The sequence below is a fragment of the Aptenodytes patagonicus genome, chromosome 3 (genome assembly GCF_965638725.1).
Source record: "Aptenodytes patagonicus chromosome 3, bAptPat1.pri.cur, whole genome shotgun sequence".
NCBI lineage: Eukaryota > Metazoa > Chordata > Aves > Sphenisciformes > Spheniscidae > Aptenodytes > Aptenodytes patagonicus.
In genome coordinates, this window is record NC_134951.1 from 63,295,773 (window position 1) to 63,312,446 (window position 16,674).

Here is a 16,674-nt window from a genome sequence, read left to right on the forward strand (position 1 = left end):
TGAAGCACTGTCTCTCACACATGGCTACAGACCACTCCTCTGGCGCTTAACTCTTGCTCATGCTGAGATTTCCACAACAAGACTTTCACTGTCTCACAATTCAACATCCAAGACTTACAGCAAGTTTCAACATTAACTGGCTGGCTGCTTATCAGTTTTTCTTAAAATGTTCAAATGTAACATTTTCTATATTCAATTATTATCTATTTAGTCAACAAAATTACACTAGTTGTTTTATTCATTTTATTCATCCGAGTTTTATTCATCCAGTATGTCTTTGATACTATTTTAAGTCATTTTCTGTATTCCACTATATTTTAAATAAAATCCTTTTAAAATATCAGTCCTTTGGAATGCTTTCTTTTTTTAAAGAGCTTCTTTGGATTTTCTGGATGCTACATTGTGCTTCAAGGTTAGAGATCGTATAGAATCAAGGACATCTGTCTTATAAATAGGAAGAGGGAGTTTGGGAGGGTGGGTTTCTTTTTCTTAAGTTGGCCTGTGACTCAGTTCTACGCAGTTCACACAGGCTGTATGTACTTCTGTACTTTCCACTAACATTTGACTTGTTGCTTTCCTTTCTTACCTGTGCCAACTGACTAGAACAAATCAAAATTCCCTGCTTTCCCAAACTTTTCTGCATGCAGCTGGTTTAGTCTCACATGTCTGCAAGTTTAGAATAGTTATCGGATATCCAAAAAGGCAACAAATTCTGGTATTTCACAAGAAATCTGTTTCCTACCTTATCTGGCATATGGCCCAACTGTACACACCATTAGTGAATCTTCAATCAACCTGCCATCCTCCCATAATAGTTCTATTACAGTTTCAAGACCTTTTAAGATCATAAAGGAAAATAACCTTCCAAGATCTTTGAGCTACTTAAACTTTTATAAATCCTATAAATCATCAATATTAAAATAAAGAACAGGTTCATTATCCAAATCAGGATTCACAATTCAGCAAGAAAACTATTTGGTTTTCTAGAGTTTTCCTGTACTTTTTCAAATGGTCACGTATCATTAGTCTTCCTGAACTGATAAAAGGACTTCTGCTTGGTGTAGTTCAGTATTTTTTTGTTTGCTAGCTATACTTCCAAGTGGAACCATCACTCCTATCAAGCAGCTATCCTAGCCAGCCTCTTTGTTAAACTACAGAGCCCTATTACTGTATAATGAAGTTTTAAAGAACCATAAAGAAACCAAGTAATTAATTTTTTTTCAAGTTTGAGATTCGTGGTTCCAGGACAAGAGTTTCTTTATCAGTTCCTGATCAAAGGTTACAAAAACCAGAGAGATGTAATATAAAACCAAAACTGGAAAGTCCATGGTTCACATTGCAAAGTGGACCTCACATGTGATCGAGCAAGGATGTGACCCAATGGGAGCAAAATGAATTTGCTGGGGACACACACACAAAAAATAGGAAACAAAGGACTTTTGGGGGACAGTGTGCAAAAACAAACAAAAAAAACCCAAACACACACACACAAAATATTCAAAAAGGTTGACATAGTTGGCAAGGGATAAGTGGAAAAATGCCTGTGACAGAAGCAGAAAGGAAGAGACAGTCCTCAGCAGCTGGATAATTCCTACTGTGCAAAGCAGGAGAGAACTTGGGGAAATGAACAGAAGTATTAGACAAAACAACACATCCAGACAGGAATAAACATCTTAACTAAAATAAATTAATGAGTTACAGTAGTAACCAACATAGACAATAGAGAAACAAAACTCCCAGACAGTTATAAAGTTTAAACAACAAATCTCCCAAAATATTCTTCCTTTGAAGCAAACTTTAGGCAGATCAAAAGTGGCATATTTCCAACAGAGTGATAAAAAAAGATTCCAGAACTAACAAGGACCAAAATCAAATCATATCCTCAATCCCAAGGGATTCTCTAACCAAACCCTTTTCCTCGACAGTTCATCCACATGTTAAACAAACAGAATAGAAGATGAAGATGCAGATGCCTTGCTAGCAGGAGAGAGAAGACAGATCGTATCATTACAGGACTGCTGAAACTTCTCGAGTGCAAAATATGACAACTGAGAAATTACAGGCCCCATGCTTGGAGAAACCCACAGGAATGGTCCTAACGTGTAATTAACATTAGAATTCCGTGTCATATATACTTTAGACACTAGAAGCTTAAACCAGTGCAAAAAGCCCCCATGAACTAACAGAAGTAAAGAAAGGCACTACTTTGGTTCTTAAGCTCAAAGTTCTTGAACCACAAATAGGCTCAAGGCTGGAAGTGTATTCTGGGGGAGGTATGACCATGAGTTTGTCCTGTTCATGAACTCTTCTACAAGCTTCCACTGTTATCTGCTATCAGAGACAGGATACGAAACTAAACAAAAATTCAGCTTGATCCAGTAAAGCTATTCTAGAAGTGTACTGTATTTTGTCAGAAAATAAGTAAAAAAAAAGGCAAACCAACCAACTAAACACTCAACAGAATATATTTAAAGACAGGCAAGTAAATGGATTATTTTTTATATATATATATATATATATATCTATCTTGTAAGTAAAAAGAAATGTTAAGTCAATCCAAAAATGCATAAGCTGTATCTATACTGTTGACCAGTGACATGCAAAAACACTGTGCTAGTTTTGAACAGGAAGCAATAAAGCTTCAACCAGCACAGCAGAGCACAGAAATGCTGTTTAGGAGCTAATTAGCCTAGGTGCAGCACTTTATTAGTACTATTAACACAGCCATCCTGCTAACTTCCAAGTCACCATACAAGAGACTTCCTTATACCGTAACCTGTGCTATTCAGCCCCTGCTAATCTCTACTCTCTTCCCTCACTTAAAAGTGAAGGAAATGGCAATGAAGGTGACCTGATTAACAAAGTACATGCAAACAGTTATGCTCCACAGTGATCTTTAGCAGTGACCTTGCTTGTACAGGCAGAGATCCAGTTCCCAGTTTAGTAAAGAACCTCTTCCATCACATTACAAAAATCAATGCATATTTCCCTTCAGTGCTAGCTAAGCTCATGGACCAACAGGTAGATCAAAGTGCCAAAATCACAAGCTAGAGCTCTACAGCAAAGAACTCCTATGAGAAAAGGCAGGGGAAGGACTTCCATGCCAAAGAATAACTCAACTCAAAACTAACACTAAAAAAAAAAAAACCCAAAAAACAAAACAAAACAAAAAAAAACCAATGAAGAGCAATGTTGACTTTGAGACCTCAAAGAACCACTTAAAACCACACAAATACCAACCCTGGTTGTGCAAACAAGCAGGCATGCACAAACAGCGTGCAGATTTCCCCTCCTGTTCATAAAAGCAATTCTGCAAGATGTACACAAATCACAGCAGGTTGCATTAACAGTCGTCCAGTCCTACTCCAGACTTATTTTTAATGTAAAAATAAACTGTGTTACACGTTATTTCAATATTCTGCTGGATAACTGAGCAAGGGAAAGAATGAATTTAAGCACAGTCTATAGAGAGATAATGTGAAGGCTGTAACGTAAGTGAAAAATGGCCACGTTGCTAAGATAAGGCCCCAAACACCAATCTCATTATCAAGCCTGGCCATCTGTCAGCAGAAACCTGATTTACTGCATATAATACTGCTATACTTGATTACTACTATACTGCTATAAAAGGCTCCTGGTTTTTTAAGCACACCAAAAGCTACTTTCAGCAACGCAAAAGGGTTAATAAAACACCTTCTCAGAAGCCAAGCTTTATGAAACCAGGTTTCAGAACTTTAAAATCAAATTTCACCCAGTTTCAATGTCACTGATAGATTAAATTCCTTTATAAATAAAAATATTAAAAACAGGGAAACAAAAACTGAAGAAAAACATAAAATGATAGTAAATTACAACCAGTTTCTACCTATAAGTAAGGCTGCTTGCACTGATGCTTGTTTTTTATGGAGATTATTTTGATGGCGGGCAATTGCAAAGAACTTTAGAAAAGGCACTCTAAGAAACATTCCTACAATACCACTATTCAAGAAAACCATTAATAAAGTGGCCACTTTGCTTCATTTGTTAACTAGTCTGGACATCCAAACTGTTTGCAAGAGCACTAATGACCTCAAGTGTCCTTAGACAGAGGTCTGTAAGCACTACATACAACGATGACATAACACCTCATGGTGTAACAACTCAGATGACTGCATCTAACCCAACTCTTCCCCCTCCTACACGCCAGGACAAAAATGCCTGTGTATCAGATTCATCCTTCACATCAAATACCCACTGAGCAAAACAGCTGCAGGTACTTTCTCAGGTTAATCAAACAAATCAAGTAACAGCATCTAGTAATAACAAGACAATTTTTCTCTCTAAACAACAGCCCTACACTGCAGGTGGTTTTGTCCCATAGCGAGCAAACAGGAGCAACACACATCCTGAGCAGCTGCTCATTAGGTGAGCACCATTCTGCCTGCACAGCAAATGAAGCAAATGTCATGTGAAAACAACCACAGTTTACGGTCACGTAATTGGACACGGTAACACAGGCATATCCAAAAGAGGAGGGAAGACAGGTACAAATTACAGTTGCACAGGCAATTTATTTCTGGGAGTTTATAATTTTTGATGTTCCTGGACTTTAACCTTACCATTTCTTTTAATGAGGCTTGTTTCCAGCTTATTTTTTTCCTATTATAGAATAACAGATAACTTTGAACGATCACCTCCTATAAAAAAAATACCCATCCCCAAATAATTATTTATTCTGAATGGAACACTTTATTTAAGGACACTGGGAAAATACCAGAACAGACCAAAATGAACGTAAACTGTATAGGACCTCGCCATAAATGTTATAAAGCGGTGAGAATTTATTGCAGGCTTACCTGATACTCATTGGGCCAGAAAGTGCTGACAGCCAACTCCGCTCGAAGCCAGTCTTTGCCAGTGGAGCTGGTGACGTTCCAGATGGGATTAGCCAGCGGCCCTTTGTTCACCCTAACCAGGATGTTCAAAGTGCCCGGGTTTGCTCCGTTCTTGCTGTACAGAAGGTAGCTGAAGTCGATGCAGTGAGTATCATTTTCTTTCATTGTTGGAAGCTGGAGTCGAGTCTTTTCTCCAGGGTCGTGGTCTGAAGAAATCACTATCATATATGATCCTAAAGAAGGGGGGAGTGGGAAAGAAAACAAAACAAAACAGTAGTAAGGAAAAAGATAAACGTCAAGAAACTGATTGTTCAACTGTGAAAAAGGATGGAATGCAAAGGTTTTCCTATCCCAAAATCTCAAAATTCAAGTAGCAAGAAATCCAGCAAGGTATAAAATGCCTAGAAACATCACTGAAGCAGTATCTACAGAAGACATCACATATCTCTGAGGACCTATCTAGATGCTTTCACCTACAAACCTTACTCTCTCCTGTTTTAGGATCAGATAATTGGAAAGAGGATCACAGACGGACTGAATAAAAATAATGAGAGGAGCAAAGGATCATCATTATTCTGAGGTCACTGAGGCCAAAATTCTCTCAACTTGCTCCACAGGTTTTCTGAAAAAGAAAAATATGGAATAATAAGGTCCACATTCCTCAGTGCACCTTTATCACACCTTTCTCTACCCAGAAAAAGAGGCAAGACTTGAATTTTAGATACATTAGCAATAGAAATAGCTCACTTAGGACACCTAGACACATCTGTCCTGAAAATTTGGGTTTGCTGCTCTGTTCGCCAATGGATTTGAGGGGATAACAGAAGTTTCTATAGCTGGAAAAGAGCTCAACTTGTAAATTTATTTTACAAGTATACAGAAGACAGAACAAGCTGAGCCTGTCTACCTACAAAGGCAGAAAGAGGAAATCAGATGTTTAAACAGGTTATACAGGACATAGTGCTGAAACAGTTTGTCCTGTTGTTCTGCAGAATGGACAGTAAAGACAGGGCTACCATCTATCCTAGCCCTAGAGCACCCCCATTTCTTCAAGAGCAAGAACTCCATACCAGGTACTATCTAGTGAATGAACCCCACAGAACAAAGCTTCTGAGACAGGCAAAACATTACAACCAGGTGAGAAAATCCAACTCAGTATACAATCTGAACCCCTGCCGCAGAAAAGTTTCCTAACCTGAACTTACCTCCCCTCCTGCTTAATGATTCCACAAGCTTCATGTTAACAGATTTTGCTTCTACTTCTACACCTAAAGAGCACCAGAATAAGAAGCCCTTCCTGCTGAAGAAGGCTCAGATGAGATCCATCAAAAATACAGTTCAAAAACTAGCCTAAGTTTAAAAAATCATAGATTTGTGAGCACTTGGCCAAATGAGTAGCCCCATAGAAGCTCTGAGAGTATATACACGAATGAGCATTTATTGATGGAAATTCTTCTCTGAAGTATATATTTGTATAAACTATTACCATTCTGTACATGAAGTTTGTCCTTTGATTTTTATGCAACAAGGAACTATTGTGTTCTAACATGTCCTAAACAGTTGTATTAACCATTCTGAAAATTGTTGACAAGCTGGTGCTCAGGAGATGAAGATTTATGTATACGGATTAAGTCATCTGTGTGACATACTAATTTACTGGCCTGTAAAGATATTCTGTGCTAAAAAAAATTTGTAACAAAAGAGAAAGCAATATGATAGAATGAAAGCAGCTATTATTAAAGTACAGTACCAGGATCTTGATTTTTAATACCAAACTTAAAAAAAAGGCTTTAAAGAAAACTCTACTATAAGGTAACATGAGCACCCAGTTAATATTTAGAATTATATGCAGAATCCATTATCGGATTCATAGAATCATAGAATCATTGAGGTTGGAAAAAACCTCCAAGATCATCGAGTCCAACCGTCAACCCAACACCACCATGCCCACTAAACCATGTCCCTAAGTGCCTCATCTACTCGTCTTTTAAATACCTCCAGGGATGGGGACTCAACCACTTCCCTGGGCAGCACATTCCAATGTTTAACCACTCTTTCAGTAAAGAAATTTTTCCTCACGTCCAATCTAAACCTCCCCTGGCACAACTTGAGGCCATTTCCTCTCGTCCTATCGCTTGTTACTTGGGAGAAGAGACCAACACCCACCTCGCTACAACCTCCTGTCAGGTAGTTGTAGAGAGCGATGAGGTCTCCCCTCAGCCTCCTTTTCTCCAGGCTAAACAACCCCACTTCCCTCAGCCGCTCCTCAGAAGACTTGTTCTCCAGACCCCTCACCAGCCTCGTTGCCCTTCTCTGGACACGCTCCAGCACCTCAACGTCCTTCTTGTAGTGAGGGGCCCAAAACTGAACACAGTATTCAAGGTGTGGCCTCACCAGTGCGGAGTACAGGGGCACCATCACTTCCCTACTCCTGCTGGCCACACTATTTCCGATACAGGCCAGGGTGCCATTGGCCTTCTTGGCCGCCTGGGCACACTGCCGGCTCATGTTCAGCCGGCTGTCGACCAACACCCCCAGGCCCTTTTCCGACAGGCAGCTTTCCAGCCACTCTTCCCCAAGCCTGTAGCGTTGCATGGGGTTGTTGTGGCCGAAGTGCACGACCCGGCACTTGGCCTTGTTGAACCTCATACAATTGGCCTCAGCCCATCAATCCAGCCTGTCCAGGTCCCTCTGCAGAGCCTTCCTACCCTCCAGCAGATCAACACTCCCGCCCAACTTGGTGTCATCTGCAAACTTAGTGAGGGTGCACTCAATCCCCTCATCCAGATCATCGATAAAGACAGCGAACAAGACCGGCCCCAAAACTGAGCCCTGGGGAACACTGCTCGTGACCAGCCGCCAACTGGATTGAACTCCATTCACCACAACTCTCTGGGCCCGGCCGTCTTTTTTTTTTTTTTCTTTTCTTTTTTTCTTTTTTTTTTTTTTTTTTTTAAATCAACAACTCTCCCCGCCGTTTATTCCAGGAAAGCAAAACTGTACAAAATGGCTGCCGGGCGGGGGGCCGGCTCAATCCTCCTCCTCCTTGTCCTGGTTGATCTGAAGTAGCGCAGCTCGTAGCTCTCCTTGCTGTTGGCCACCACACACAGCCAGTCGCGCAGGTTGTTCTTCTTCAGGTACTTCTTGGTCAGGTACTTCAGATACCTCTTTGAGAACGGGACCTCCGACGTGACCATAATCTTGCTCTTGCTCCTCTCGGTGGTCACCACACCCCCGCCCAGGTTTCCCGCTTTGCCGTTCACCTTGATCCTTTCCTGCAGGAACTGCTCAAAGTTGGCGGCGTCCATGATGCCATCCTCCACAGGGTGTGTACAGTCCAGCGTGAACTTCAACACCTGCTTCTTTCTTTTTGCCACCTTTCGCTGTGGGCTTCTTCACGGGCGCCATGGCGGCTCCAGCGAAGGGGAAAAAATTCATTTTTTATTAGAGAATGTGGCACAGTATCAGTTTCTGGTCGTCTCTTCATCATTAATACCCATTTATAAAGACACAAAGGAATCATGTTATACTATTTAGGTTTGCTGTTGTTATAAGTCTTTAATGATTATGGTCTAAAATCAATTGACAATTGCATGTGAGATGTTAAAAAATGTGTTCCTATGGCTATGTTCACTGGTGTTATTATGCCCCTTGACTCTAGAATAAATTTACTTAGTAATAAGCGTGTTTGTAATCTCTATCTTAATAATACATATGCTCTTACAAGCACCTGATTATTCATGGTTGATACACTACTGAATAATATTTTCAAAATTTTTGGCAATAATTACTATGCATGTGGCAGGGGGAGGTTGTATGTCAGCAATTTGAGTGGTTTTTTTTTTCTACATGAGAGTTAGAAAACTGAAAAGGATTAGTCAAAAATTACAAAGATTGCTTTCCACACTGTTAGCACAGATTCTCTACAGCCATTTACATTGCCTCTTAGCCATATCTTGCAAATATTTCTAAGCAATAGACAAAAAGCAACTGATTTTTTTTCCTACACAGAATAAACATTAACATTTCTAACACTAAGGTCAGGAAGCAGATAAATCCTCCAACTTCTTCCAAAGGGAATCTGTGGAGGGAAGGAAGGAGTAGAATAGAAGAACTGAGTTTTGCAGAATTTCTGAAATGTCGTTTCTCTCAACTTATCTCAAGATAAAAACATTGGGCGGAAAATAAAATCACAATCAAATTATAAGAAATAACCTAGATGTATTTCAAGATCTTGTTCCTATAAGATAATCTGCTATAGTCTTCAGAAACTCCAACATGTATTTTTCTGCATATCAACACATTTTATAGTACTCTATTTTTTCAACCTCATTTTTCATCATTTAAAAATACTTAGCAGTAAATTTGCATATATCTAGCTACATGTGTTAGTCCTACAGCATTTCATGAAATGCTCCAGACAGCATTCATAAACCATTTGTCACAAAGCCAAAGCATCTGTTCAGCATCTCACAAACTACTTCCCCTCAACCTTTTTAAATTTCTTAAGAGGCTATATCCCATGAACATACACAACCTCACTCCTTCCTCAGTCATCTACCTACTCCAAGAAACTCAGAAGCCCAATGCCAAAGTAAACTATACATCAAATTTCTACCTTTGAAAAACACATAAAATATTTTATTATGCCTTTTGTAAGAAAGTCATTCTTAATTTGTAAAGAAATACTATGTACTAAAATAGGATTGAAAGAGTTGGGGTTTTTTCCCCCATTTATACATGCTTGTAATATCTTAAGTCGAAACTTAAAAAACCTTATGCAAAACTTTAGCCCTACATACTCTCTCTGCAGTTTTTTTTTTTTAAACAAGCATTTCCTTTAACATTGAAAACTGTATTTTGTAGTACTATGTATGTGGCAAAAGTTGCTGTGCAATCCATTAAAGCAAGTGAGGCGACATAAATAATAGAAATTATAGAAAGAATAGTGTTTGAAACAGAAGATTTACAATTAGATGTCCAGCTAAGTTTGAGGTAGCATAGCGTTGATGAGAATAAGCCATAAAGTTTTCAAATTTGAAAGGTATTGGCTAACACTAGACACTACTTTTATAAGGTAACACCCACTGGAAGAAGGATCACAGTGGGGATGCATCCCTATGAAAATATGTGCTCACAGAATTAGCACCAAATGCCCCTTCACATACCAAAACAAATGTATGTGTTTCATAAATGTTATTAGACATGAAGTAAAAGGATTAAATAAAACCACTGCCAGAAGATTTTCCTTTAATTTTTAAATAATTAATTAGCTACAGCCAATGGGAACTGTGCTGATATGAGATAGTAATTTATAATGCTATCCAAATAAATGTCAAAATATGCCTAAGTATTAAAAACAAGACTTTCAAAGACAATGTATGCTCCAGTGTACACTTAGATATTAGCGTACAGAGAACCCAGACAGTCAGGCAAACAATCTGTTCTCACGTACAGCTACTGCAACACTCAGCCGACCATGTAAATGGGCAGACAGCATTTATATTTATGTACAAATGATGAAACGTAGGCATAACTGCATATGAAAAAATCACACACACGGGAAACAAACCTGCAATACTGTATTATTACCAAGTCAAAAGTTTTTCAATTAATAGATGTATTTAATAAAGGGATGACAAAACAGCCAAGTGGCCACTTTCTGGAGCTAACGAACGCCTTGGATTATTATTAGTGGCAATATCAGCACAGTACAAAAGCAAGAGGTGCTAAGCAAACCACTTCAAGCAACAGAGAACAATTACCCAGATATTTAATGTTAAAACAGAGAAATAACGATGACAGGCGATCAAAAGCTAGATGATAAGATATTTTTGGACTGGGCAGAAATGCAAGGTATAAGCGAGGGAAATGCTCACAAACTTGTTAATCCCTATGATTAACTATCTGATATTTTCAATGAGAATTTACAGTAACTGTTAGAGCTAACTATTCACAACAGTGCTCCAGGCTAGAGCAGGGGAACAGGGAGAGGAGGAAGGACCAGCAGAGACCAAGTGCTATGGACTGCCCACAGCCCCCGGTCCCCATCCCCCTGCACTGGTGGTGGGAATTAAGTTAATTTTTCCCCAAGCCAAGTTTTGCCCATGACATCCGTAACTGTGATTTCCTAGAGAAGTGATCTGCCTGTCTTTGTCTCGGCCCGTGAGCTTTTTCATCTTATTTTCTCCCCTTGTGCTGTTGAGGAAGGGAGTGAAAGAGCAGCTGGGTGAGGGTCTGGCCAAGGTCAACACACCACAGTTGCCAAAAAGGTAAACAGTAGCATAAAATAGTTTTACCTAATTGCAGTTAGATTCTACATATACTCACTGTTTTATTAAATCCCAGTGGAGACAGGCTGTGTGACTTTTGCCATCGTTATTGGCCTAACAGATCAAGCACAAGCAGACGTAACACTATATACACCTACTTCCCCTGCAGACAAGAAAGAAAAAAAAAAAAAACCTGACCTGTTTCCACTAAGATTTTAATAAGGAAGTTGCAAGTGCATTGCCTCATTAAAAACCAAAATGATAAAAAAAAAATTAAAAAAAAAAATCCATATTTTGGGCAATAAAGAGAAACTTAACATGAAAGAGCAAAAGTTCATATTTTCTTCTTACAAGACCGAAAGAATAAATTTCATCTTTGGATGATGCTGGAAGACATTAGAGGAGAAAAGTATCCAAAGTCATAATTTACACCTGGACAAAGAGCCATTGCTTTTAACTATTCCTTTCACAGTCTGTTTTTCACTGTGCCAAGGTGCAAAGTCTGTCTTTAGTTACCCTGGCAGTAGGGCTGTTACAAATGCATCACAACCCATCGGTAACATTTTTCTTGAAACATGTAGTTTGACATTTATGTTGCTTCACCCTCCTTTCAGTAATTCCCAGAAGAGTCTTCCCCATCTTTGCAAGTTTACAATCTTTAAAACTCATAAGGAGTGTTTTCTTTCTCCCAACCGCACGTAAGTGTTTGATTTCTCCAAAGCAAACTCCACCCTCCCATTTTTGCTTCTCTTCTGTTAAGTGCCTTCTATTTATTTGCCAGTTAATAGCTCCTAATACTATTCCTGATGTAAAAGGTCAATCCAATTCTCTCCCGCACAGAATAGAAACATCAGAGTATGAAACAGCTAAATAACACTGCCTCCTAAGCCTTTACCCAGCTCATGCCAAGAATTCAGCTTCAGGATCTGACTTTCAGGAAGATTTTGATGCCTATTCAGCACTTATTCATGAACCCACTAAAAGGCATCTATATAGGCATGGAATAAGAGACATCAGACTTTTCCTTAGCTATATTATTAAATATATCTGTATATTTCTCATAGCTTTCACTATGTTTTGTTTATTTTGATAAGCATTGAACTTGATGTCCTAGCTCTGTGGCAAGGACAGATCATTTCAGAATAAATTAATTCCTTAACTAATTACTTGTGAAAAGCCTTATTTTTTATCCCCTACTGAAAACCAAGCTTTCTTATCATCTAGCAGTTAATTTCAGGTAAGAAGTCATGCTAAGATTAAAAAAAAAAAAAAAATCCTTAACTAAAATATGCCTGCTGTAATGTACCAACGTGGCAGATCAGTTTCCCTGATCAAATTATTTCCTCTCACTTCCTTACTCCCTGAAAAATGGGCTTCTATTTGAAGTGTGAAACTTGTAATTTTCAGCAGGCTGGTCTTCGACTCCTGCAAATCTTCTTTTCTTCAAAAAAGTACTAACTATCAAACCATCTCCATTTCGAGGGCACACTGTGGTAACTTCTCCGCCTGCTACTGTGCTCCTTCAGTTACTAAGGCACAATTACGTCATCTTCAGGTGAAAAAAAATAATTTGGAAAGTTCTGAATTTCATACGCTACTAGATTTCTGGGTACAGAAGTGGATTCAACTTTGCGGTTTGCTGATGGGGAAAAAAAACACTGATATACATCCCATTGTAGTAGGGAGTAACGTGAAGATGCTTAAAATAGATTCACAGAAAAAGATTAGGTAAAAACAAGTCTTCCCCATAAAGTCAAAAGAAGGGGTTGTCTATTTCACAGCAATGTCAATGACATGAGGTGGAGAGTCAAGGTACTTACGTGCATTATCCTAAAGCTCAGGACTATGTGACCTTTTTATGTCATTTTTTAATAACTACTATATAACATTATAGGCCCCGATTATGTTTCAGGCAACCTTTATGAGAGACAGTGGGCAATGAACTGACACTGAAATACAGAAAAGGCTTGCAGCAGGAAGTAGACTGCAAACAGAAGACATTCCGAAACGTCTATATTAATTCACAGAAAACTTGCATTTCCCACACACCAGTACTTATGCTTATTTTGTTCTTCAGAGTAATATCCCTGTGATCATTTCAAAGAGGGCCCTTTAAATGTATTTCTGTAATTCGCAAGAAGGGAAAAAATAAAGGCTAATGTAAAACCTCAAAAGCTATTAACTTTTTCTTCTTGCAGGAAGGATATTCTTTTCAAAAGAAAAAAAACAAAGCCAATGAATAAATTAAAAATACTCCAGGTAAACCTCCATCTACTTGGGTTTAAGAAACCTCAAACCATTACAGCTTCCTCTTTCTCCTTCCATTACCTAACACATAGTGAATATCTGCCACCCTAGGACAGAGAAAAAACAGTATTAAAGAAATTAAGAAGAAAACTAGAGGCAATATTAAGCTTTCTAATTTTAATGCCCTGCCCCATCAGTTCAGTTTCATGTCTTAAGGAGTGTATCTAGAAATAAATGCAAAGGCAGTATAATCCCACTTAAAATACATGACTGATACACACACAAAATACGCAATATCATTTTATCCTGATTTAACTGTCAGTCAGCTGTTTTCATGTTGTGGTTTAACCGATGAGCCTGGCTAGCTCAGTCGGTAGAGCATGGGAAGCTGAAAAGTCATTGACTAGCATAAGCACTACTTAGCAACAACCAAAACATCAGTGTGTTATCAACATTATTCTCAATACTAAATCCAAAACACAGCACTATACCAGCTACTAGGAAGAAAATTAACTCTATCCCTGCCGAAACCAGGACATTTCATTAAAAAAAATACAAAAATGTTATTGCTTTAAACAACACGAGTTCTCCAAAACGTCTTTAAATGGTTCTGATTCAAAGGTATCCTTCCACACACCTCACTTGCTTGCAATATTATTCCCTACACAAGACTCAAATTGTTGAAGGCTTGATTCAATTTCTGCACAGATTGTCAAAAGTCAAAGGGAAAAAATCAGGATCACTAATTTCAACTTCACTGCAAAGCTCACTGCCAGTGCACCACAATTCGAATACAAATCAAGACAAGACTCTGAATTTACTACAAAGATTAAAAACAACAATAACAATAAAAACACACAACACGAAGACAGGGGAAATTTTTCTGGAGAATGCAATCCATTTATTTTTTTCTTCTACTTCCCATAGAAAATGAGAATTATTAAAATAACCAACCCGAAACAGGTCATTAAGCTACACCGTGTAAATAAAGGCAGAGTACTCACTCATTCAAACAGAAACTCAGCCTAATGGACTGTAATAGCTCATCAATTTTGCACAGACACTGCAATTTCATATGATGAGAAAAAGTGTCCTGCCCTCCAGCCTGTACTTGATGATGCCAAAAGCACTGCTCTACAGCAAGGTCATGTAACTGGGATTCCCCCATTTTCCACATCCACAGAGGTAAAACAACAGGGAGACAGTTTGATAAGGCAGCACAGAATAAGACCGAACCAGGCAAGGCAAATCAAAACAGCACCAGGTCAGCCGCAGAATTAGTATCACAGGCGCCACAACACTTTACCACTATTGCCTGTCGGAAGAGGACCTGGGGGTGTTGGTTGACAGCCGGCTGAACATGAGCCAGCAGTGTGCCCAGGCGGCCAAGAAGGCCAAGGGCATCCTGGCCCGTATCAGAAGTAGTGTGGCCAGCAGGAGTAGGGAAGTGATGGTGCCCCTGTCCTCGGCACTGGTGAGGCCGCACCTCGAATACTGTGTTCAGTTTTGGGCCCCTCACTACAAGAAGGACGTTGAGGTGCTGGAGCGTGTCCAGAGAAGGGCAACGAGGCTGGTGAGGGGTCTGGAGAACAAGTCTGATGAGGAGCGGCTGAGGGAACTGGGGTGGTTTAGCCTGGAGAAGAGGAGGCTGAGGGGAGACCTCATCGCTCTCTACAACTACCTGAAAGGAGGTTGTAGCGAGGTGGGGGTCGGTCTCTTCTCCCAAGTAACAAGCGATAGGACGAGAGGAAATGGCCTCAAGTTGTGCCAGGGGAGGTTTACATTGGATGTGAGGAAAAATTTCTTTACTGAAAGAGTGGTTAAACATTGGAATGTGCTGCCCAGGGAAGTGGTGGAGTCCCCATCCCTGGAGGTATTTAAAAGACGTGTAGATGAGGCACTTAGGGACATGGTTTAGTGGGCATGGTGGAGTTGGGTTGACAGTTGGACTCAATGATCTTAGAGGTCTTTTCCAACCTTAATAGAATCATAAGATAGAATCATTAACACCTATGATACTACTGGCATGATACTACTATCACTCATGACTCGTCTATTCCATAACAAAAAGAAAATGTTTGCCAATTAAAAAGAAAAAAAAAAGGAAAGAAAAAAACTCCATGTTTCAAAGGTATGCCAGTATTTGGAGCAAAGTTTATGAAGAAGTTTTAACTGAAAATCATTCCTCAGGCTATAAGTAGCTACAAAAGTTCTGTTCCCCTTATCAACATTTTACATATGAATAAACATGAAAAATATACACTTTTGAAGTGTTTGAATTCCTAGTTTTCTCATACATAACACTAGCTTCCTGTGGATTTGTTTGTACTGATGCAGAGAAAGAAAACACGATGAGATACCAGTTTCTGAGGTATGATAATTTAAGTCTTTTCACCCTGTTTTTTCTTGTGATGGATCTTTGGCAAATACATAGGCTTTAAGCACTCCAAAATCTGAGATGGAAAAACGTCAGCAACTGAAATTTGTAATGGAAACTTGCAGTGTCTGTACAAAACAGCATTTATCTTACAATGCGCTCCTTTGAACAGTCTCTTCCAACAAAGCATTCAGAAAATGACATTTGATACGGTGCATCAGGTAAGCTTACGAAAGGACAGTGTTACTGAACAGTAAGCTGTGTTTAAGTAACCGAAAGGCATGTGGAATAGTTTTGTATTTATTTGGGAATTAAGCAAGGCACTCCGTCATGAATTTGTAACATCAGCGTCCATGAATGGATGGCTAAGATGAAAGTAACAACAGCTCTGAGTTGTCTGAAATTCTGTTGTAAAGCCATAATGTCCCACAGGCAGTGGCACGGTGACTGTAGGATGCTTCTCGGTCACCCAATGGCTGATCTGGCTGCCCAAGCAGCAGCATACGTTGGTCCAGCTATCTGTCTGGAATAAAAGGTATTTTCTAAGTGTGAACATCAAGACACTTCCAACTCTAAAATAATATCAACGCAGTATGAAGTTATCCAATTGGGATATCAAATAACTGCGTACCATTCGTGCCTGCACAGCCTAAAGCCAGTAAGATGTTCCAACGTGCAGCTGCTCCCAGAGCAGCAGCTGACACTGCTAAACCTCAAGGCATTCTGCACCTCCTGGGGAAAATTCAGTCCCATGAAGACACAGACACCTACAAACAGCTGCAACAACTTCTCTGTATGAAATACAGGTGCAGAAAAGACTTGAAAGCCATTTTGCTTTACCATTGCTGTACGCTGCTCTGATACTACTTGGCTGGATAAGGTGAGCAGTAATGCACAAGCAGAC

General features: G+C 39.3%; 1 protein-coding gene and 1 pseudogene across 7 annotated transcripts in view; both read right to left on the reverse strand.

Annotated features, from left to right (window-relative positions):
- Positions 1–16,674, reverse strand: part of PTPRK (protein tyrosine phosphatase receptor type K) — a 418,972-nt gene that overhangs the window by 272,693 nt on the left and 129,605 nt on the right. For all 7 annotated transcript variants that reach the window (XM_076333573.1, XM_076333568.1, XM_076333572.1 and 4 more), the window contains exon 3: positions 4,836–5,107. In XM_076333573.1, the coding sequence (XP_076189688.1) occupies positions 4,836–5,107 (272 nt within the window). The remainder of the gene's footprint in view (positions 1–4,835; positions 5,108–16,674) is intronic.
- Positions 7,838–8,301, reverse strand: LOC143159022 (large ribosomal subunit protein eL22 pseudogene; annotated as a pseudogene).